The following is a 20348-nucleotide window of genomic DNA, read 5'->3' as shown; positions in this document are numbered from 1 at the left end:
TCCTGCCCAGCGGCCTGCAGGCCTCACAAAGCAAGCCCCAGCATCCTCCCTAAGGAAGGGCTAGGGGAGCTTTCCGGTGGGGAGGGCACTCCAGGAGACCGGTGGCCCTCATAAAGCTCCGAGGTGGCCTCAGGGAGCCGAGGGACCCCAGTGCTGAGCTCCCCCAGCCCCTCCGTCTAAGGCAGGAGAGGAGGGGCTGGTCCCTGGCTGCCTCCTTGCTCCCCTTCCCACACCCCTGCATTCTAGGCCACGTGGCACCTCGTAGCTCTGGGAGAGGAGGATTCTTCACCTGGGGCTGGGGAGCCAGGGAAAGTGGGCGGCATGTGGGGTACCGCTGAGACCAGGCTCCATTGGAGCACCCGCTCTATCGCACCCTACAGCCCCGGGGCAGGGAGGGGGTGCTGTCTCTTTAAGAGCCTTCTGGCTGCTGGGAGCAGATGGCCAGGCCGGCCGGGGCCCCTTGTCCTTTGTGTGGCTTTGCACAAAAGAGGGGGCCAGCTGGGGAGGGGGGGGCGGCTGCAGCAGGTGGGAGGGTGGGGCCTTGCCCCTCCCCCTCCTAACCCTGCAAAGGATGCCCCTTGGGGAGGTTTGCTCACTAGGAATGTACCTCCTCTCTGGACATCGTGGCCCCCACCATCATCCCCAAATTCCTAGGATACCCTTCCCATGTGGTGTCCCACCTCCTAGGCAGAAGCCTCATCACACCAGGGTCCGCAGACTCCCCCCCTCCTCTGCAACTCCAAGGCATAAGCCTTCTCTCCCTGCCCCCACCTCCAGAGTAGAATCTTCTCTGGCCCTGAGCTCCAGGCTCCAGGGAGAAGTGAGAACACAGCTACCTCCTTATGGGGGGCAGGGTGCAAAGGATGGCAGGATGCTGGTGGCTGGGGGTACCTGGGGCAGCCTGGGAGGAGGGAGGCCAGAATGAGCATGATGCTGAGGTCTGGCGGTGAGGTGAGATGCTGGGCCCTGAACCCTGAGTACGAGTATGGGAAAGAGGCAAGGGGGAATTAGGGGACTCAGCCGAGGCCCTGCCTAATGGGGGGCTGCTGTGGGCAAAATGGAAGACTCCATCATAGGAGAGAGCTGTAAGCAGCCCTGGCTGCCTGCCAGGCGGGAGGGGACAGAGAGGAGAGGCTCCCTAAAGATTGGAGGTGCTGGGGGTGGGGTGGCACCCTGCCACTCAGGAGGGCTTAGGCTGAGGAGGCTCTTTTCATTTGTAGCCTACCTCACAGCTCAGACCTGCCCTTGGCCTATTCGTTCTCCTCCATCCAGACCTCCCCACCCTGGGGCTTGGTGCCCAACCCATGATTTAAGAGGAGGAAAAAGGCCCCAGCGCTCTGGCCGGAGGTGTGGCGGGCAACGTGGCCGCCGGCTGGGTGGCCCCAGTTGTGGCCCGACAGCACCGCAGCCGGGTGGGGTCGGGCCTGCCTCTGCCCAGCCGCCCTCAGAAGCCCCCGGGACCTGGAGGCCCCGGCCGGGTCGTGGCCCGACCGCAGGACCCCGGCCGGCTGGCCGCAGGCAGCGTGTGGGGGCGGGGACCCCTGGCTGGGCCCGGGGTTGCTTCTAAATTTAGGAATCTGATTACAGAGTGGCCGAGGAAGGGAAGGGAAGGGAGAGGAGGGTGCGAGCGCCGGCTCGGCTCAGCCTGGGCACAGCGGGGTGTGCCCGGGCGGAGGTGCGTCTGGGAGTCCGGGGTTCGGGTGGGAGGGGCCGCGGGCGGGAGGAGGCCTCGGCCTGTGTGCGCCGCAGCACGTGCCTGGGGCGGCGGGTACGGGCACCGGCGCGGCTCGCAGGCTCCGAGCCGCCGCCGCCGGTGTGTGTGCTGGCTCTTTGTGTGCCTGGCAGGGTGGCTGGGTCTGGCTTTGAAAGTCTCTGCCCACCCCCTCCCCCCTCTCCGTCTGTGCCGCGCTACCCGCTTCCCGGTCTGTCACTCTGCCCGTGCTCGTCCTGGGGGAGGGGGCTCTCCTCCCAGCTGGGGTGACAGTGAACTCGGGGCGGGCGTGGGGGGCGGGCGGGGAGGACAGACCCCCAGCTTCCCCCCGACTCTGCAGTCCAGGTCTTCCCCTGCACTTCCCACGCCCCATCCCACAACCCCATGGGCCACTGTTTTGGGGTGCGCACTGCAGCCGTTAAAGGGAATTGAGGTGACCCCTGGGGACCCACAGATGCACACCAGAAGCCAGGCTCCTTGGCCCAGTAGCTCTTGGAGGAATTCAATCCTCGCCTGTCCGGCCTCCCATCCGCTCTGGCCCCCAAGGGCGCATGATGTGTGTGTGCGTGGGGGGGTCCCCTCTGCGGAAAGGGGGGGCGGGGAGTTCCTTGGCAGGAAGGGAAATGGAAGGAAAAGCTGGGCTCCACCCGGGCGGGCGGGCGGGCAGGCGGCCTCAGGGCCCCCGGGGCAGGCGGCGGTAACCCGAGCCCGCTGCTGTGTGGGGCTGGTGTGCGCGTGGGTGGGGCTGACCCCTGGCTACTCCTGGGGGTGGGGTGGGGGGGCAGAGGGTCTCCCCCTGGGGGGCAAGTCTGCGAGTCCCGGGGGCAGGCAGAGGGAAGCCGCGCGCCACCCGGGTCCTGACCCCACCCCCCGGAGGTCTAGCCCCGGCCCCCAGGCCCCGCCCCCCGGGCCCTGCCTCCCACCCCAGGGCCAGATGTTCAGCTGGCGGAGGCATCGGCTGGGGGAGGGGTGCTGAGGCCGCAGCCGGCACTACTTCCCTGCCAGCAGCTTCATTGTGTGCGCGAGGAGCGAGCGGCGGCGGAGAGCGGGCGGGCGAGCGAGCAGCCCGAGCGCGCCGGGGAGAGCGAGCGAGCGAGCGAGCGAGCGAGCGCGCCGGCTAGGGTGCGAGGCGGCGCCCGCGGCTGCGCTCCCCCGCCTCCCGGCAACTCTGCCCCAGCGCCGCGCGCCGTGCGTGCCGTCCCGCCGCCGCCGGCTGCCGTCGCAGGCGGGGGTCTGGTCCGGACAGGGGTCCCCGCCCGGGGACTGGGGCATCCTGGTGCAGCCGAGAGACGCGGAGCTCGCGGGGAGGGGCGGGGGCGGGCGGCAGTTGCGCCGCAGCGCCCGCTTGCTGAACTGCGTGGGCAGGCGGGCAATTGGGGCTCCACGGCACCCCGAGGGCAGGTTGCCCCGACTTCTCCGGGGAGCCCCCAATTCCGTGGGGGCGTACAGAGCGAGCGCGCCGCAGCCGCACCGGACCTTGCGGCTCTTCCCCCGCGTACCCCACTTCTACACAAACTTTTCTGAAGCCCTCACCTCTGGGGGTCGCGGAGAGCGCCGGGCTGCCCGCTGGGCTTCTGCCCCGCCGGACCCTAGCCACGCTTGACCTCCTGGCTCTCGTAGCCTCAGTGGCGACCCCTCCAGGCCGGGCCGGGCACGGCACTCCGGGCGAGCGCGGCAACCACCGCGGCTCGGCGAAGGCTCCCGCGCCCCCCGGGGCGGCTGGGCAGGGGTAATGCCCTCGGTGATGGAGAAGCCAAGCGCGGGCTCCGGGATCCTATCCCGCAGCCGGGCCAAGACGGCGCCCAACGGCGGACAGCCGCACTCGGAGGATGACAGCAGCGAGGAGGAGCACTCGCACGGTGAGCCCGGCAGCCTGGGGTTAAAGGCGCACCGGCCCGGGGCGGGGGGAGGCGCGCGGGGGAGAGTTGCCGACCCCAGGGATACTGTTAGGCATGGCTCCTGCCCTCCTTGAATCGGAGCCTCTGCTTTGCTCTCCCCAAGCCGGTACTGGGAATCTGGAGGCTGGGCCCCTAGATGCCGGGAAGGCGGTCCTGCCTGCCCCCTCCCTGCCCTCAGCCCCCGAGGTACTCAGGCGTCCCTCCCTTTCACAGCTTCAGCTCCTCATACCTTACCACCTTGCAGAGGAGTGAGGTCTGGTCGGGGCAGGAGCTGGAAAGACACCTCCACACCAAGCCGTGAGGCTCATGTGGTGGGGAGGAGCCTTGGATTCCCTGCAGGGCTGTGGTCCAGGTCTAGGGGCAGCCCTCCAACCCCCCTCGACCCCCCCCCCCCCACTAAGTCAGAACAAAGGGCTCTGCTGGGCCTGGGCTTTAAAACTGGCCCCTGTCCTCCCCCCCACCCCCCCAGGGCTATAGCTAGGCAAGGTCTCTCCCTTTTCCAGTTGCTTCTGTGACTGAGGGTAACTGAGGAGATGATCAGGGAAAAGTGAGCCTCCTGGAAGATGGGGGCCCTGGGTGGTCAGGAAGAACTCCAGGCCAGCCACCTCCCCCGCCACATCCTCCCATCCTCCCATCCTCCCTCCCCGGAGTCCTGACTGCCTCCCCCTGGCTCCACAGACAGCATGATCCGCGTTGGAACCAATTACCAGGCCGTAATTCCGGAGTGCAAGCCTGGTGAGTGGCAGGACAGGCTGTGAAGGGAGGGGACTTGAGGGCCCGTGGCTTGGCCCTGGGCCCCACCTGAGGGAGCCCTTAACTGGCGCCCACTGGTGGGACAGGCGGGGGTGGGTGGCCAGCCCTGTGGCATGGTTAGTTTTCCTGCTCTGCCTTCCTGTCTGGTTCTCTGCCCCTCCTTCCCCTCTGGGCCTCACCTCACAGGCCTCACTCCGCCGCCCTCTGGCCTTGGGTCCAGGCCAGGGCCACCCGGGTGATGGTGTCCTCTGTCCTCTGCCTTTCAGAGAGCCCCGCACGCTACAGTAACAAGGAGCTGAAGGGGATGTTGGTGTGGTCCCCCAACCACTGTGTGTCAGATGCCAAGCGTGAGTGGGGTGGGATCCTGGGTTCATGCATACCCTTGGGAGCTGGGGGCTTGGTTCTCCTATCAGCTGCTGGCCGGCTCCTCCCAGAAGTGGGCTAGAGGCTGAGACATGTGGGTTCAACCCCTGCCCTGGGGCTCAGGGTCAGGGGCCTAGTCCCTGGGGGCATACCCCTGTCTGGACAGGCCTGGGTTAGGAGTTGTAACCCCTCCTCCAAGAGCTGGCTCCTCCCGCCTCTGCAGTTGACAAGTACATTGCGATGGCCAAGGAGAAGCACGGTTACAACATTGAGCAGGTGAGCCTCGGCCCCGCAGGGATTTGGGGAGGAGACAGCACGGTGCTGGGGGCAGCTGAGCCTGAGTCCTCCTCTCTCCTGGGCCAGGCACTGGGCATGCTCCTGTGGCATAAACACGACGTAGAGAAGTCGCTGGCTGACCTGGCCAACTTCACCCCATTCCCGGATGAGTGGACGGTGGAGGACAAGGTGCTGTTTGAACAGGCTTTTGGCTTCCACGGCAAGTGCTTCCAGCGGATCCAGCAGATGGTAAAGCCCTCCACCCCTGTCGGCGCTCCTTGGGCCCTTCTTTCTGATAAGCCTTCCCGGGGCCTGGAGTCTTAGGTGGGCTCCAGCCTCTGGCGTTGCCCCCCTGCCCCCAGCTGCCTGACAAGCTGATTCCTAGCCTGGTGAAGTATTACTACTCTTGGAAGAAGACCCGCAGCCGGACCAGTGTAATGGACAGACAGGCTCGGCGGCTTGGGGGCCGAAAGGACAAGGAGGACAGGTCGGGGTCTGGGGAAGCTATGGGTGGGGGTAGATGGTGCTCCTGCAGGCCCTAGCCCCTGCCTCACCCGCTCCTTGGCCCCCGTGTAAGCAGCGATGAGCTTGAAGAGGGACGAGGAGCCGTGAGTGAGGGGGAGCCGGACGCGGGAGACCCCAAGAGAGAGGTGAGGGTGCAGAGCTCTGCTGGCCCGCCCGCTGGCCCGCCCTCTCCTTGGGCTCTGCACCGCCCACCTCCTCTTTCTTCCCTGGCAGCCTCTGCCCTCTCGGCCCCTGAATGCCCGGCCGGGCCCAGGAAAGAAGGAGGCCCAGGGCTCCCAGTACCGCCACCATCCGCTGAGAACTCGGAGGCGCCCGCCCAAAGGCATGTACCTGAGCCCCGAGGGCCTCACCGCAGTGTCAGGGAGCCCGGACCTTGCCAACCTCACGCTTCGAGGCCTTGACTCCCAGCTCATCTCCCTCAAGCGCCAGGTAGGGGGGCCCAGGGGAAGGAGGAGCTGTGAGAGGGGACAGTTGGCAGCTGGGGACTCTTAACTGGGGGCAGCTGAGCTGTAAGGGAGGTTGTGTGGTTGCCAAGCCTGCATCTTCTCCATCCTCTGGGTTTCTGGGTAACTTGATGTTCTTTTTTGGTCACTAATAAATAAATAAATAAATAAAGCTGGTCTTTGAAAAGGGGCAAACCCCAGTGTCTCCCCTACTGAATGGTTGTGAGCGGTGAGATGAGGTAGATGGCTGGGTGAGGGTTGCTATTGATGGCCTCCTGGTGTGGAGTTTGATGGCCCTCTCTTGACTTACCTTCCCAGGTGCAAAGCATGAAGCAGACCAATAGCAGCCTCCGCCAAGCCCTGGAGGGCGGCATTGATCCACTCCGCCCCCCTGAGGTGAGGCTGCTCTTTCAAGTTTGGGGGGCAGGAGGGACTCTGTCTGGTGGCAGAGCAAGAACGGGGAGTTTTGTTTGGAGAGCAGGTCCTCTGTTCTCCTATTTTTGAGTCTCAAGGATCCATCCCTTGCTCTGCAGGCCAATACCAAGTTCAACTCTCGCTGGACCACGGATGAGCAGCTCTTGGCCGTACAAGGTGGGTGAGGCTCTGGGGAGAACAGAGGGCCCCAGGAGTGTCTCCTTCCCCCCAGGGAGCTGGGGCAGAGGGGAAGGATCAGGGAAGTAACTAGATCTAAGGCGGTATTCACACTCTGCTGCCCTTTTGACCCTTGCAGCCATCCGTAGGTATGGCAAAGACTTTGGGGCTATTGCAGAGGTGATTGGGAACAAGACTCTGACCCAGGTGAAGACCTTCTTTGTGAGCTACCGGCGCCGCTTCAATCTGGAGGAGGTGCTGCAGGAGTGGGAAGCCGAGCAGGATGGGGCCCCTGGAGCCCCGGTCCCTGTGGAGGAGGCCAGGAGAGGGGCTCCCTTGCCAGCCCCAGCCCTGGAGGAAGATGATGAGGTGAGAAGGGGAGAGAGAAGCGCTTCGAGGAGAGAGGAGAGGAACCACCTCCGTCCTTAAAGATGGGCTGCGGGCGTGCTCGAACCCCGTTTCTCGCCCTTCTGTCTCCTCTCAGGTCCAGATCACGTCCGTCTCCACGTCGGGACCCCGATCGGGGCCCCCTGCGCCGCCCCCTCCTCCACCTCCCACCTCGCTGTCCCAGCCACCCCCACTGCTGAGGCCACCCTTGCCCACGGCCCCCACCCTGCTACGCCAGCCACCCCCACTCCAGCAGGGCCGTTTCCTTCAGCCCCGGCTGGCCCCCAACCAGCCACCACCACCTCTCATCCGCCCTGCCCTGGCTGCCTCCCGCCACAGTGCCCGCCCTGGCCCTCAGCCCCCACCCACCCTGATTGGAGCCCCACTGGAGCCTCCGGCACCCTCGCTCTGAGCCCTGAGGCTCTCCGCCAACCAGAGGCTCCAGAAGCCCTCGGCTAGGTGTCCCTGGGGGACCTCCGGCTTCACCAAGGACAGAAGGGACTAGAGGTCGCGCCAGGTCTTTCAGGACCCAGGGCTGCCGCGCCTGGCACAGCTGGCCCCGTGGGTTCTGCACGTTGTTTCTGGTGGCCAAGCCCGGCCAGGGTCTGGGGCCTTGTGAGCTGGCCTCAGGGTACTTTGTTTCCCTGGCTGGGGCTGGAATGGCTGTCTCCTAGCGGCCAGGGCTTGGCCTTTGGTCCTGCCCTTCGTGTAGCGGGTAGAGACCATAGTGTGGGGGCTGGGGGCGAGGACAGTTCATGTGTCGGCTGTTCTTCCTCTTTCCCTTCTTGTAGCAATAAGTCTGGGTGAGGTGGGGAGGGCACTGGAGGGGAGAGGTGGGCAGAGAGGTCCCTTGGGGCCAGAGAGCTAGCTCTTCTGTCTTCAGGGGCCAAGTGGGGATGCTGAGGAGCTCTGAGGGTGCCCCCCTGCCCACCAGCCTAGATAGAGTGAGGGTTGGGAACATATGCAGACATGGGTTTATTTTTCAATGTTTTTTAAAAATAAAACCTTCAAGCTCACTGAATCTTCTTTTGGTTTAAGGGTCCCAGGCTTAGTGTCTTTGTCAGGGCCATGGATCCACCCAGCACTGTCCCTTCTCCAGGGCCCAAACAGCAATCAGTTCTCCCCAGCAAGGCAGGTGGGCTGGGCCATATCTTGCCCATGGGGACTGGGTCCCTGCCCAGTTGGGATGAGAAACAGGAGGAGGCAGCTCAGATTCCAAACATTCTCTTTATTACGTGTTTGATCCAGAGGAGAAACTAAGTGCAGGAAGGGGGGCTGGGTGGGGAGGGGCCACCTTGCCTGGGAGCCGCCCCCCCACCCCCACCCCCAGCCACCACCCCCTTTGGGAGCCAAGCCTTGCCCTCCGGGCCCCTGGGAGCACCCGGGCTGTTCCATAGGGCAGGAAGGGGGAGGGAAGGAGGGAGGGGGAGCCCTTGGTAGGAGCCGAAGCCCATGGTCAGGGCTTGGGGAGGGAGGGCTGAGGTTGGCGAGGCCCCTTCCTGGGACCCAAGGGCTTGACTTGCCATGGAGCCAGGCCTGGGAGTGGGGTGATGAGTAGGGGTGGAGTCGTCATAAATCAAAAAAAAAAATAAAATAATAAAATAAAAAATAAAACCCATCACAAAAAATGTACAACTCAGGTGAGGGTAGAGGCAGCCTCTGTTTAGGACCCCCTCTCCCAATTTCTCAAGAACAGAAACAGCAGAGAAATAAATTAAGGGAAGCAGCGGCTGCCACCAGCCAAGCGCCCATAACCAGCCACTCCCACCCTGGCTGTGGAGGTCGGTGAGCTGGGAGGCCCGTGGCCTACCTGTCCCCCAACCCCGTGGAGGGCAGAGGCTCCCGGCCCCGCTGCCCTCCGAAGCCTCGGCCAGGCGGCCCTGGAGGCCCGGGGCAGTGTCTCCTGAGAGGAGGGGCGACAGTGTGAGGAAGAGAAGGCAAGGCCGAGAGATGAGTGGTGAGGGAAGTCACTGCTATGGAACTAGCTGGTGCCCAGATTAATGCCAATGAAGAGGGGCAGCGGGGAGAGGACCGGTGAGGGGGCTGTGCTTTCAGACAAAGGCCCTCCCAGAAAGGAGGATGCCATCGTCCCTATTCCGGAGACTAGCAGCCCGGGCGGCCCCTGGGGGCCGGGAGCCCATCTGCCCTGCGGTCCCCTTCCCTCCCAGCCCTGGGGTCAGCCCCGCCTTCTACCCAGGAGGGGGTGGGAGAAGATGGCACAGACTTTTTGAGGAGGGGAACAAATGTCCCCACAGCAGCTTGTGGAAGGAAATGCCCAGCCTCTGGGGAAGGAGGGGCAGGGGATACAGTGTGGAGGGAGGCCGAGCCCCGCGCCTAGCCTGCCAGCCCCAGGCCGCCGCCAGCCACCCCCCCCTCCCCGCTTCTGGGCTGCGCGGCACCCCCGCCCCAGCCCCAGCCCCCAGCCGCCCAGGCCTCCAGCCCAGGGGCCTGAGGTCAGGGGAAGGCCACCTCTGGTGGTTTGCTTGGAGGGGAAGGAGGAGAGGAGAGGGGAGAAGCCCAAAGTGGGCCTGGCGGAGGGCCTGACAGGGAACTCCACCACTCTTGCCTGAGAGTGTTCCAGCCCTGAGCCACCCTCCCGGGAAACCCCACAGATCCAGTCTCGACTGTCCCAATGGGGCAGGGAGGAAAGGTGGCCGCTGGGAAATTTTTTTTTTTCTTTTTTCTTTTTGGTAATAAAAAATTTCTTGGTTTAGGCGAAATACTCTGTGCAACCGCAGTACCGAGGGGGAGCCCTGCCCCCCCCAACCCCTCCCTCCCCTTCCTTTGCCTCCTGTGGGAGAGAGGGGGGAAGGGGGGCTCTATGGGCAGGGGTAGCCGTGGGGAGGGGGAGAGAACCATCTCCCATCCCCCACAAACATGGAAGAAAAAACTGAGAAGGGCGGGGAGGGGGAAAGTGCCAGCAGGGGAGACACACCGACCCATCTCTGCAGTCTGGCCCGGGCGGGCGGAGCGCCGGCCCCAGCAGCGAAGTCCAGCTGGCCGCCTCCGCGCCCCCCACTCCTGGCAGCCTATTAAAGCTTAAGCTCGTTGGCTATTTTGGAGGCAATGTTTTTGAAGGCCATGGAGGTGCCCGATATCCGCTTAAACCGGACCCCGTTGAGAGAGAGCCGCGGCAGTTTGCACACCTCCATCTCCCACTGCACGAAGTTCTCGTGGCCGGGCGTGCCGTGCATGCACAGCAGCATGTACTTCTCGTGCAGCTCGCTCTGGCAGCTGTTGGCGTCCAGCACCTTGCGGATCTCCCGCATCATCTCGTTGGGCTCCATGGAGCTCGTGGTCTTCATGCTCCATGTGAAGCGCAGTGAGCGGGGCTTGGCCTCCCGAAACTCTTCCTTCTCTTTGTCGTTGCCGCCGCTGCCCACCACGTGAGGTCTGCTGAGAGGGCAGAGGTGGGCGTCAGGCGGGCGCTGCGGTGTCTCACCCACGGGAGCACCCCCCTGGCAGATGGACCCTGAGACCAGAGAGGACAGCGGGAGGGTGCCCCGGAGGCAGCGGTGCTGGAAGAGGGAGCGTTAGAGCTGGCTCGGGGAACAGAGCGGGCCAGGAGGCTGGGCAGTCCTGCACCCCCGTCTCTCAGGGCAGAGCAGGGAGGAGCCAACCCCTGGCCAGGGGTGACGAGGTGACAGCTCCATGCTTTCCTTCGAAGAGCGGAGGCTCAGGGAAGAACAGGGAGCACCGCACAGTAGCCCCGAGCAGTTCACAGACCGGACAGAGAGAAGTGGCTGCTTCACAAGAGCTGAGCTTGTCCGTGGGTGGGAGTCTGTAGCCCCAACCACCCGACCTGAGGCTCCTGCTTCCAGAATCTACCGGATCTCAGAAGGGCCCACACCTGCTGCAGTAGGGGTGAGGGGTGCTATGAGGAGAGGGAGGCCCCACGAGGGTGGAGCCAGGGCAGAAGCACGGGAGGAAGAGCCGTGTGGCAGAAGGAAGAGAGGAGCAGGAGGCTCATGGCGAGCCCGGTGGCCCGCGCAGGGCCGGCGCTGGCTCCAGCCCTCTCTCACCTGAGCGTCTCCACTCGGTCTTTGCTTTCAGGTTCATTCAGGTTCCTCAAAAAACAGAGCGAGGGAGAGTTTAGTGCTGGGACCTCTGTGAGGGCGGGTCCGGGGAGGTGCCACCGGTGGGCGGGCAGGACCCCAGCCCAGAAGGCCACTTGCCCATCACTGGCAGGCCGTGAGGCTCGGTGGCCCGTGGCCCCTCAGGCTGGCAGCTTGACCGTCCCTCTCCAACAGGGAGCCCAGCACGGTGGGGGGGGGGGCTGCCCCTCCCCACACGGAGATCTGTGCCAGCAAGGAGGAGCCGGGGAGAAGGGTGTGGACGTGCGGGCGCTCATGGAGCACACAGCCCACAGCCCGGGCTCTGGGGAGGAGGTTCCTGCTCTAGGGCCCTACGGCTGGGTCTCAGAACTGCGGTCCTCTTAGAGGGAAGGGGTGAGGGAATAAATAGAGGCCTATCTCCAGAGGCTCAAAGGGCTAAGACCTGCTGGGAGTGTGCCTGGGGCTCAGTGCCTGGGGCTGGATGTCGGGGAGAAGGGCCCTGAGGCCTGCTGGAGACAGGCCTGCCTCCCTCTTTCTTTTATAACTCCCCTGCCTGCCAGGCCATCTGCTGATACAGAAGGGAGACGGAGGGCAGAGCAGACACCTTGGGAGGGTGGGTGGGGAAGAGGTCTGGCCCCGCTGAGCGGCTTCTCCAGCTCCTGGCTGGAAGATGGGTGCCTGGAGCCGGGGAACTGGGGGTGCGGAGGAGAGCAAGGACGGAGGAGAGCGCGAGCAGCAGAGGCACATGTAAAAGGACACAGAGACGCACGAACGCAACCAGCAACCAGCGCAGCGAGCAGGCGCCTGCGCCGAGCAGGGAAAGGAGCCTGGCTGCACTCTCGGGCCCCACCTGGCTCCTGCGCCGGGGGTGGAGGCCCCCACTGGGGCCTTATGAGTCAACAGCCAGCCATGCACTGAAGAGCTGGGTGGGGAGCGGCGGGCGGAAGGGGGAAAGCCTGGAGACCCTGTCTCGGCTGTCTGTCAGCCGGGCACCGGGTGCCTGTCAGGTGTCCCCGCCCCAGGGCAGGGCCTGGGCTGCCGGCCTTGGGGAACCAGGGCTCCAACCTGCTCCTCAGCTTGGTATGCGGCCCACCCAGGCCTCCAGACAAGACGAAGGCAGGGCTGGGGGCGACAGAGCCAGGAGTTGGCCCAGGAAGGCAGGTGCCTGAGTGCGGGGGGGATCTCCCTCTGCTGCCAGGGCGCAGGGGTAGGACGTCCCAGCTCCTGGCTTGTGGGAAGCCACAGGCCAAAACTGGAGAACACAGCCCAGAGAGGATGTTCAGCTCCAGCCGCCCAGCAAAGGCTGGAGGCCTGAGGCCTGCTGGGGTGGGGGAGGGCTGGGCTTGTTCCACGGAGCTGCCAGAAGGGGGTGCTGTGCCCCGCTCGAGAGGCAAAGGCTTCTCGGGCCTGAGGCGTCAGGCAGAAGCCTGGACACCCCGGTGTCCCTGCAGGGCCCCTCAAGTCCTGCCATCCCAGAGGACCTTCAGTTCAGGGCACCAGGGAAGAGGAGGCCCAGGAGACCCAGAGTGAGACACCATCCCAGACACATTTCTGACCCGGGTGGAGCTTCTTCAGAGCGCATGCACAGACACGGGAAACGGCCGGAAGAGGAGCCCATCACGTTTGTGACCAAAACCCGGGGTAGGGGGCCAGGGGAAGGAGACAATCTTAAAGGGAGAATTCCCTGAGAAGGTCCCCCTCGCTGGGGGACAGGCCCATCATTTTCAGAGCCATTTGCCCTCAGTGGGCAAACGTGGCCTCTTGGGCCACCCTGTCAGAGGCTGTTGTCTTCCCTTTAAGATGGCAGAGAGTGCCACACGGACATGGTTAGCAGATGGAGGAGGGCGCAAGAGCCAAAGAGGGGCGTTAGTGATGGAGGCAGGACACAGACACACACACACAGCGGGCTCAACGCCTACCTTCTGGCAAACCTGAAAGACAGATTTCTAAAAAAACAAACAAAAAAAGACAAAATAAAAAAAGAAATAAAAAAAAAAACCAACAAGACGGTATGTGGATAAGCAGGTGGGGAGTGGGCTTTACAGGTTCAAGGGTCACCCCCACTTTCTGAAGAGCCGCTCAGCGAGACTAGAGTCCCAGACACCCCCATCTGCTCATGCCCCACCCTGCAGCCCCACAGCTGTATGCCGAGGTGGAAAGGGGCCCAGCCTGGCTACGCTAGCTGAGTGGAGCAAAGTACGGAGGAAGGGCGGGCAAACCCACTCTCTCCAAGCCTCCTGCTTGCTGTACCCTGAGCTTCGCTAAGATGGCTGAGGAAGCAGGGAGATGGAGACAGGGAGCACCCCACGAGGCCGGCTGCTGGATGCACCTCAAGGATGAATGCTGCTTCTATGGGTCATCAGGGGCCAGGAGTGAGAAACCTCATGAAGAGGATCTCCACCCTGGTTCCCACACTGGAAAGCGTCAGAGTGCAGCAGGCTGCGTGGGAGCCACCCTGGGCCCCCAGCAGTTACTTAAATCGTGGCCTTCATCCTGGCACACCGCCCCACCCCCACCCCACCCCGTCCAGCCCAGCAGACGAATATGGCTGTGACAGACAAAACCAACTGGGTGGGGAGCAAGGAGGTCAAATGGGGGGAGACAAGAGACCAGGAGAAACTCTCCTTGCCGGCCCAGCCTGGCTCAGGCCTCATGACTTTGCAGCTGCGTCACCAAATATAAGTTTCCATGGGAACCCAGGAGAGAAGAGGGGGGCTTTTATTTTAGCATCTGAGTTCACACTCTCCTAGAGAGGAGGCGGCATCGGCCATCTGCTTGGGCCAGAGAACAAGGGGTGTGTATGAGGAGCTGGGAAGGCCTGAGAGGGATGGACAGGTCTGAGCGCCTCAGGTGCCAACAAGACTCACTTTCTTAGGCTTCCTGAGGCTGCTTCTAACCCCCTAGGGACCTACTCCCAGCTCTAACCCCAGGTGTTCTCATCCCCTCCGCCAGGCAGGTGCAGGGCCTGGCCTCACCCTCTCTGCTGCCCTAGGCCCCCTACTCACCTGCGTACAAACTTGGAGGTGAATTTGCTGAAGATGCTCCCCGAGGCCCCCCGCCGGCCCTGGCTGTTGCCAGAGGGAGAGGCTGGGGTGACACCGTAGGGCAAATTCTGCTGGTCCCGCACCTGCCGGAGCTGTCCAGCGTGGAAGGTGCTTCGACTGGACACACCCCGGGGGAAGTTAGTTCGGTCGGGGGCTCCACCACTGCTGCTGATGTTGTGGGCGGAGGGGGAGGCGACAGGGACACGCTGGGGGGCTGTGCTGCGGGAAAAGAGTTGGGGGAGATGCATCAGGGCACAAGGCGGCGGCCCCGCCAGCGGCTGGAGCGCCCTGGGGCGGGAAGAGGGGAAGGGAAGCTGGGGCAGAGGGAGGCGGCACCACAGAGGACACAGGAGGGAGGGATGTGGCCACTGAGGACGCCAGTAAGGGGGAGGGGGAGGAGATGGTTTCGGGGAGGGAGGGAGGCAGGGAAGGATTCGTGTGTGGGGGGCAGTACAGGCTGGAGAGGAGCAGCTCCCTGGAGCTGGGCAGACTGGAACCTCCAGGGGACAATGCTGACCAACCCTCAAGGGCTGAGTCCCTGAGATGCTGACTGTCCCTGGGTCCTAGGGAAGCCCAGGAAGGCTCAGAACAAAAAGGCTTCCTTCTGGAGCCTCGGGGCGGCTTCGTGCATGTCTGTTCTGAGAGGGAGAACAGGAGGAGAGGAGGGCCGTAAGCTACTTTGCTTCCCTCTACCTCCCGGCTGCAGCAGACAGCCACCTCTTGTGGCTAAGATGACAAGAACAAAGCAGGACCCCCAGGTGGGAAGAAATTGTGGGGGGTGGAGGGGGGGCAGGCTGAGGGCAGCGGTGCATCAGCTGCCCCACCACACTTGCCTGGGCCGCGGCACCTCACAGTTACTGTCCGTGGGGGGCAGCCCAGTGGCCTTGTTGGGGTGCACGGAGGCCGACATGGATTTCTGGTGCTGGCGGGGCCGGGCCGCAGAGACCGCGGCGGAAGCAGAAGCCGTGGAGGCCCGGGACCCTGGCATGGTTAGGCTAGGAGACAAAAGCAGCGGAGAGGCCTGGGTTAGGGGCGGGCGGGGGCAGGAGGCTTGGTTAGGAAGCAAGGGCAGGGCGGGAAGGGCCAGCGGGGAGCCTCGGCAGGATGCATGTCAGGCCCAGAAGCAGCAATGGGGCACAAGTCATAGCCCAGGGAGGCAAGGCTGAGGAGCAGAGGGCAGGGTGCGAAAGCCGACAGGAGGCCACTGCCCCCGAGCTGCACTGGTCTCCTAGGAATTCTAAGAACAAGGACGTGCTGTTGCCAGAAAGAGCAGGGTGCTGCTAAGAGGAGTTTTCATTAAGCTCAGAAGACAAGGAGCCAGGAGATCAACACCGACGGTCAAGGTCAGGGGCTTCTGCTCTCACAGGCACAGCTGGAGTCACCCTCAATGTGTGCACCCTTCAAGTGGGCGTCTCTGGGTTCTGTCCTGAGCCGGGGTCCCTGGGGCACTGATGCCCAGAACAGCACAGTTGCCATGCCCTGGCTGCGGTCAAGAAGCAAGAAGGCGGCTGAGATGGTCATGGAGTCACACTGGGTACCCCGCAAGAAGCGGTCACAGGAGCACAGGGAGGAGGAGATGGAGGGGAGAGCAGGGAGGTGCTGGCGTGTGGACGGCTGGACTGGACAGAGCCAGGACGGTACTCCAGGGAGCGGGAGGGGAGTGTGCTGCTGACAGACGTCACCGCTGGGGGAGCGGCTCTGGGGGGCACAGCAGGCAGGGCCCAGGCCTGCTCACCTGTCTTTGCCATTCTGGATGGAGGCCTGGCCAAGGCTGGCCCTCTCCAGGAGTGGGGAATTCCTGCTTCGGTTTGTGCTGGTGGAGAGGACGCTGTTCTGTGGGGAAGAAAGGGAAGAGCTGTATCACAGAAAACCAAAGTGGTGACAAATCCAGCTCCCTTCTCCCCTTTCTACCATGAGCAGTGGTGGGGAGAAAGGATGTTGCTTTGACTCTGGGGGGCAGGGTTTTCTACAGTAAGCACAAGTGGCCCAGGAGGGAAGGTCAGGTAGGCAGTCAAAGGAAGCCGGGTCTGGTTAAGGAAGGAGCTGCCTGGAGAGGGCAGGCCCCACAGCAAGAAGGCGGGGTGGGGGCCTGGGAAAGAGGGCGGGGCTGGCCAGGAGGGGGGAGGGGCATGGCTCACCGTGGAGGGTGTGGGGGTGGTCTTCTTCCTCTCCAGGCCAGGCAGGGGGCTGGCAGGCACTTTGGCTGTGCTGCTGGCCTTCCGTCCTGACTCCCGGTCCTCCTCAGGCCGCTTGTTTTCTGCGTTGTTGCTCTGAGTCTTCTTAGAGTAGGAATTGGAAGTGGGGATGGCAGGGCCAGCTGCTGGGCCAGAGGGACGGTGGGAATGCGTAAGGGCAAGGGCGGCACACTGAACACCCACCATGCGCTTCATGCTTCCTACCGTGTGGCCAGCAACCCCGTTTCACAGGGTGAGAGAAGTGTACTGCAGTGACCTGCCCAAGGACACACTAGTAAGGGCTGAACAGGACTGAAACTCAGGCTGTGCTACCTGAAGCCCCCAGAACCCATCGGAGAGGGCTGAGCCCCACACCTGCCACTCTCGGAAGTACTCACCCTGGTCGCTGAAGCGCCGCTGCTTGGGGTTGGCGGAGACGCTGCGCTGTACCTTGTGGGAGGGGGAAGGGGCACTGCTATTGGTCAGATCAGCTGAAGGCCTGGGCTTCAAGGTGATGGTGTCGCCCTCCAGCTGCGAGAACACAAGAGGGAGGGATGAAGAGCTGCTTGTGGACAATCCCACCTCCACGCCACATTCCTGCCTGACACAAATCCACTTGGGCTCCCGTGAGACATACCCACTGCAAGACCAAAGTGCATTTAGATAAACAGAGAAAAGTAGCAATGCAGACCCTGACAAACAGCCAAAGACACACCAACCTCCCCACAAAGACCCTCGCCCTCAGAGAGGGACACAGACACATACACACACACACACACACGCATGTGCAAAAATAAGCATTCAGACTCAGAGACATCCCCCAATACCTCTTGAGCAGGCTAAGAATCAAGAAAAGGAGTCTGACACCACCAAGGGGACAGGGAGGCCACACGTGCGTGCAAGTGGGACACAGATGGTAAGCAGGACCCGACTCCCACAGAGACCCATGGGTTCAGGTGCAGACACGGTGACCCAGACAAGCAGAGCAACAATCATGAGGCCTCCAGATGGACAGACGTGAGGGATGGACATATAGGCCCCCAGATACACACTCCCAGACATGAGCACAGAGCAGAAGCAACACAGACTCACGGCTCCTGTAAGACACAAAGCACCCAGGAATCCCAAGACTTCTCGACACAGAGACACAAAACACATATGGAAACATGCCTGGTGGCAACAAAGAACTGACCCAGGTGGACCAAGACGCTGCCTAACCAACACAGAATGAACCAGATATACTCACCGTGTGGTAACCCAGACCCAGGCCCAACCCCATCAGCTTTCCCATTGAACCACTGATGGCGATCAGAGAAAGCAAAGGCCAGTGGGGCCTTAGCGCCCCCCAGAGGTGGAGCTTAAAATCAGTCAGTAGAGAGTACAGCCACACAGCTACTCGGAGATGAGGTCTGCCCTCAACAGCTGCTAGAAGCAAGGGGCTGCTGCTGACAGAGGACGGCACACACGGGGATGGAGCGGGGTCACGCACCTCGGAGCTCTTATAGCCCAGGAGCAGATAGGTGGCCATCACCTCGTTGTACCTCTGGCCCACCAGTGAGTCCTGGATCTCTTCCCGCGTGTAACCCATGGACACCATCAACTCTGCACGGGAGGGCACACAATTAAGGCAGGTCCTGAGTCCCAGGCAGGCTCAGCCTCACTGCCCAGCACAGCCTCACCTGTCCGCCGGGGGTCCTTGTAGTCAGGGAGGGGCTCCACATAAGGCTTTAATTCATCATCTTCGTGACCCACATTCATCCACCGATCTTTCATGATTTGCTGGGGAGCAAAGGGAAGGAGAACGGCAGAGAGGGAGAACTCAGTCTGGAGGTTTCCTTGGAACCCAGGACCTGGCCAGACGGTCTCAGGCTGCTCACCTCTAAAGTGCCTCTCTTGCTGGGATTGAGAATGAGAAATTTCTTGAGCAGGTTTTCACAGTCTGTGGACATGTAGAACGGAATACGGTATTTCCCCCTCAGTACCCGCTCCCGCAGCTCCTGTAGGAGGGAAATTTAAATCACCCAAGGACAAGGGTTTAAGAAACCTAACATCCAGGCTCCTGATAGTCTGACTGTCCAGGCAGATAGAAATGAAATATGATAGGAGGCAGAGGGCCTGGGACAAGGCCCCTCACTAGAGAGGCGGTGCTGTCAGACACCCCATGCCCTCGGGCTTCAGGAGCCCGAGGCTTGCAATCCTGAGTACCTTGGAGAGGTGAACAAACATACAATTTATCCCAGCTCTCAAGAGAAGAACTGAGATTATGATGCTGGGTACATAATGCCTTTGAATAGCTGCTACCTTTTGTAAGCCCTTTGAAGCTCTGGCTCAGGAAAAATGTAGAAAAGCAGTGAAGGTGAGAGGTCGGGGACAAGACCAGCGGCCAAGAGAAGAAATGAGAATTCAAATGATCTAAGCCTGCACTTCACTCCACCTTGAGGTTCTGTCCATCAAAAGGCAGGGATCCGCTGACCAGTGTGTATAGGATGACTCCCAGGCTCCATACATCCACCTCGGGTCCATCGTACTTTTTGCCCTGGAAGAGCTCTGGGGCAGCATAAGGAGGACTGCCACAGAAGGTATCTAGCTTGTTCCCAAAGGTGAATTCATTGCTGAAGCCAAAGTCTGCGATCTTGATGTTCATATCAGCATCCAAGAGCAGGTTTTCTGCCTGGGAGGTAAGAAGGAAAATGTCAGGAAACAAGTGGACCACACCAAGGCACCAGACAGGAAGGAGCTGAGGGGAACGGAAGAAAAAAACAGGAAGTCATCTTCAATCTTAGTACTCTTCCCACCAACTCCAGGGCGGCCTCCAATATGCGTGAAGACGCTGGGCTGGGTTTGAGGAGGGTGGCAAAGCCCGCTCCTCACACAGGCAGCTGTATGAGGGCTGGGATCTGAAGGCTGAGGGCTGTGAGCTGTGGAAAGCGTCCCTGTCAGGCCTGGGTTAATCGTGGTCACCTGCGAGGACTCGGGCCGGGAAGACCCAGAGGTAGTCTCGCACACACTAACATGTGAGGGACAGAGATGGGAGTGCTCACATCTGCAAAGCAGCTGTGATGCAGCTGTGGGACAGTCAACCCTGTTTCCTCGGCTGGCTGCCAGGCCTGGCAGCACCGGAAGAGGTGGAATGGCAGAGGCTCTCTACTCGCTGGCGGGAATGGGAGCCTAAGTCGAGTCACACAGGCCTGTGTCAGAAGCAGCCCTAGGGGCTCCCTCATCATCTCCAAAAAAATTACAGGCTAGAGCTTCCCTGGACATCAGGGTGTCGCGGTTCTGTCACTGTTCACAGAGGTGAACGGCCCAGCCCTGACTCAGACACGGGAGACGAGAGCGTGCCTTACCTTTAGGTCCCTATGAACAATGAACTTCTGGTGGCAGTACTGCACAGCAGACACTATCTGAAAGGAAGGAAGAGGGGTCAGCCCGGAGGCGGCCATACGGGCTGGTGGAGCTGCGACCCTGTGACCGACTTCCAGCCTGCCACACTGATAAGCAGAGCCCAAAGGACCCTCCGAGGTTGCTGAGAGTGGGCAGCTACTCCCTGCATGCCAACCCCCCAGAGGAGCGGTTGGGCCCACAGCCCAGGGAGGGAGTCACACCCACCTGGCGGAATTTGGCTCGAGCCTCTTTTTCTTTCATCCTGCCATGAGCCACTAGGTAATCAAACACCTCTCCTGCAAGTGACAGGAGTGGGGTCTACATCAGAGCTGGCTGGAGCTGGGGAAGGCAGGGACAAGGAGCAAGAGGCAATTCCATACCTACCTCCACTGGCGTACTCCATGACCAGGTAGAGCGTTTTCTCAGTCTCAATCACTTCGAATAACTTAACTGCAACAGTAAGGGCCAAGCTCTGAGTCAGAGCAGCAGCAGGGGGTCACAGGTCAAGCCCCGACATGCACAGGGGCATCCTCAGAACAAACGTTTCCTCCCTTCTCATTCCTGCTCTCCCGAGGACAAGCTCCCCTCGTGGCAGCCACACCGCTAAGGACAGCCCTGAGCGCCAGGGGCAGAGCCAGACTGAGCTGGGCCTCCCCAGAGGCGTCTTGGAAGACTCCGGACTCCGGCCGGCACTGTGTCTCCAGGAGGAGGACTACGGAGGAGGCCTACATGTGGGAACTGGAGTTG

At 62.3% G+C, this 20348-nt stretch overlaps 2 protein-coding genes across 27 annotated transcripts in view; one reads left to right on the top strand and one right to left on the bottom strand.

The window, feature by feature from the left end:
- Positions 1–3062: 3062 nt before the first annotated feature.
- Positions 3063–7968, top strand: RCOR2 (REST corepressor 2). Of its 2 annotated transcripts, XM_040256136.1 has the most exons (12): positions 3066–3570; positions 4288–4344; positions 4629–4709; positions 4949–5001; positions 5089–5250; positions 5364–5488; positions 5582–5651; positions 5740–5955; positions 6288–6365; positions 6503–6560; positions 6700–6929; positions 7045–7968. In XM_040256136.1, the coding sequence occupies exons 1-12, from the start codon at positions 3444–3446 to the stop codon at positions 7357–7359; spliced, it is 1572 nt and encodes a 523-aa protein (XP_040112070.1). In that variant the 5' UTR covers positions 3066–3443; the 3' UTR covers positions 7360–7968. The 2 variants fall into 2 exon arrangements, with proteins under 2 accessions (XP_040112071.1, XP_040112070.1); XM_040256137.1 differs by lacking the exon at positions 6700–6929 and having other exon boundaries at positions 3063–3570.
- A 187-nt stretch (positions 7969–8155) lies between these two features.
- MARK2 (microtubule affinity regulating kinase 2) overlaps positions 8156–20348 on the bottom strand; it is a 57899-nt gene continuing 45706 nt past the window's right edge. For 8 of the 25 annotated variants that reach the window (XM_040256125.1, XM_040256108.1, XM_040256123.1 and 5 more), the window contains 15 exons: positions 19986–20051; positions 19827–19897; positions 19565–19621; positions 18655–18891; positions 18098–18217; positions 17900–17999; positions 17710–17822; positions 16619–16751; positions 16185–16366; positions 15782–15879; positions 14880–15041; positions 14008–14265; positions 12922–12948; positions 10970–11014; positions 8156–10343 (listed from right to left, as the gene is read on the bottom strand). In XM_040256125.1, coding sequence (XP_040112059.1) covers positions 9980–10343; positions 10970–11014; positions 12922–12948; positions 14008–14265; positions 14880–15041; positions 15782–15879; positions 16185–16366; positions 16619–16751; positions 17710–17822; positions 17900–17999; positions 18098–18217; positions 18655–18891; positions 19565–19621; positions 19827–19897; positions 19986–20051 — 2033 coding nt within the window. In that variant the 3' untranslated portion in view covers positions 8156–9979. The remainder of the gene's footprint in view (positions 10344–10969; positions 11015–12921; positions 12949–14007; positions 14266–14879; positions 15042–15781; positions 15880–16184; positions 16367–16618; positions 16752–17709; positions 17823–17899; positions 18000–18097; positions 18218–18654; positions 18892–19564; positions 19622–19826; positions 19898–19985; positions 20052–20348) is intronic. The other 17 variants (XM_040256110.1, XM_040256109.1, XM_040256112.1 and 14 more) reach the window with 17 other exon arrangements.

Source organism: Oryx dammah, unplaced genomic scaffold (genome assembly GCF_014754425.2).
Source record: "Oryx dammah isolate SB20612 unplaced genomic scaffold, SCBI_Odam_1.1 HiC_scaffold_15, whole genome shotgun sequence".
NCBI classification, from domain to species: domain Eukaryota; kingdom Metazoa; phylum Chordata; class Mammalia; order Artiodactyla; family Bovidae; genus Oryx; species Oryx dammah.
Note: the sequence above shows the minus strand (reverse complement) of the source record. Positions and strands in the feature narration are given on the sequence as shown.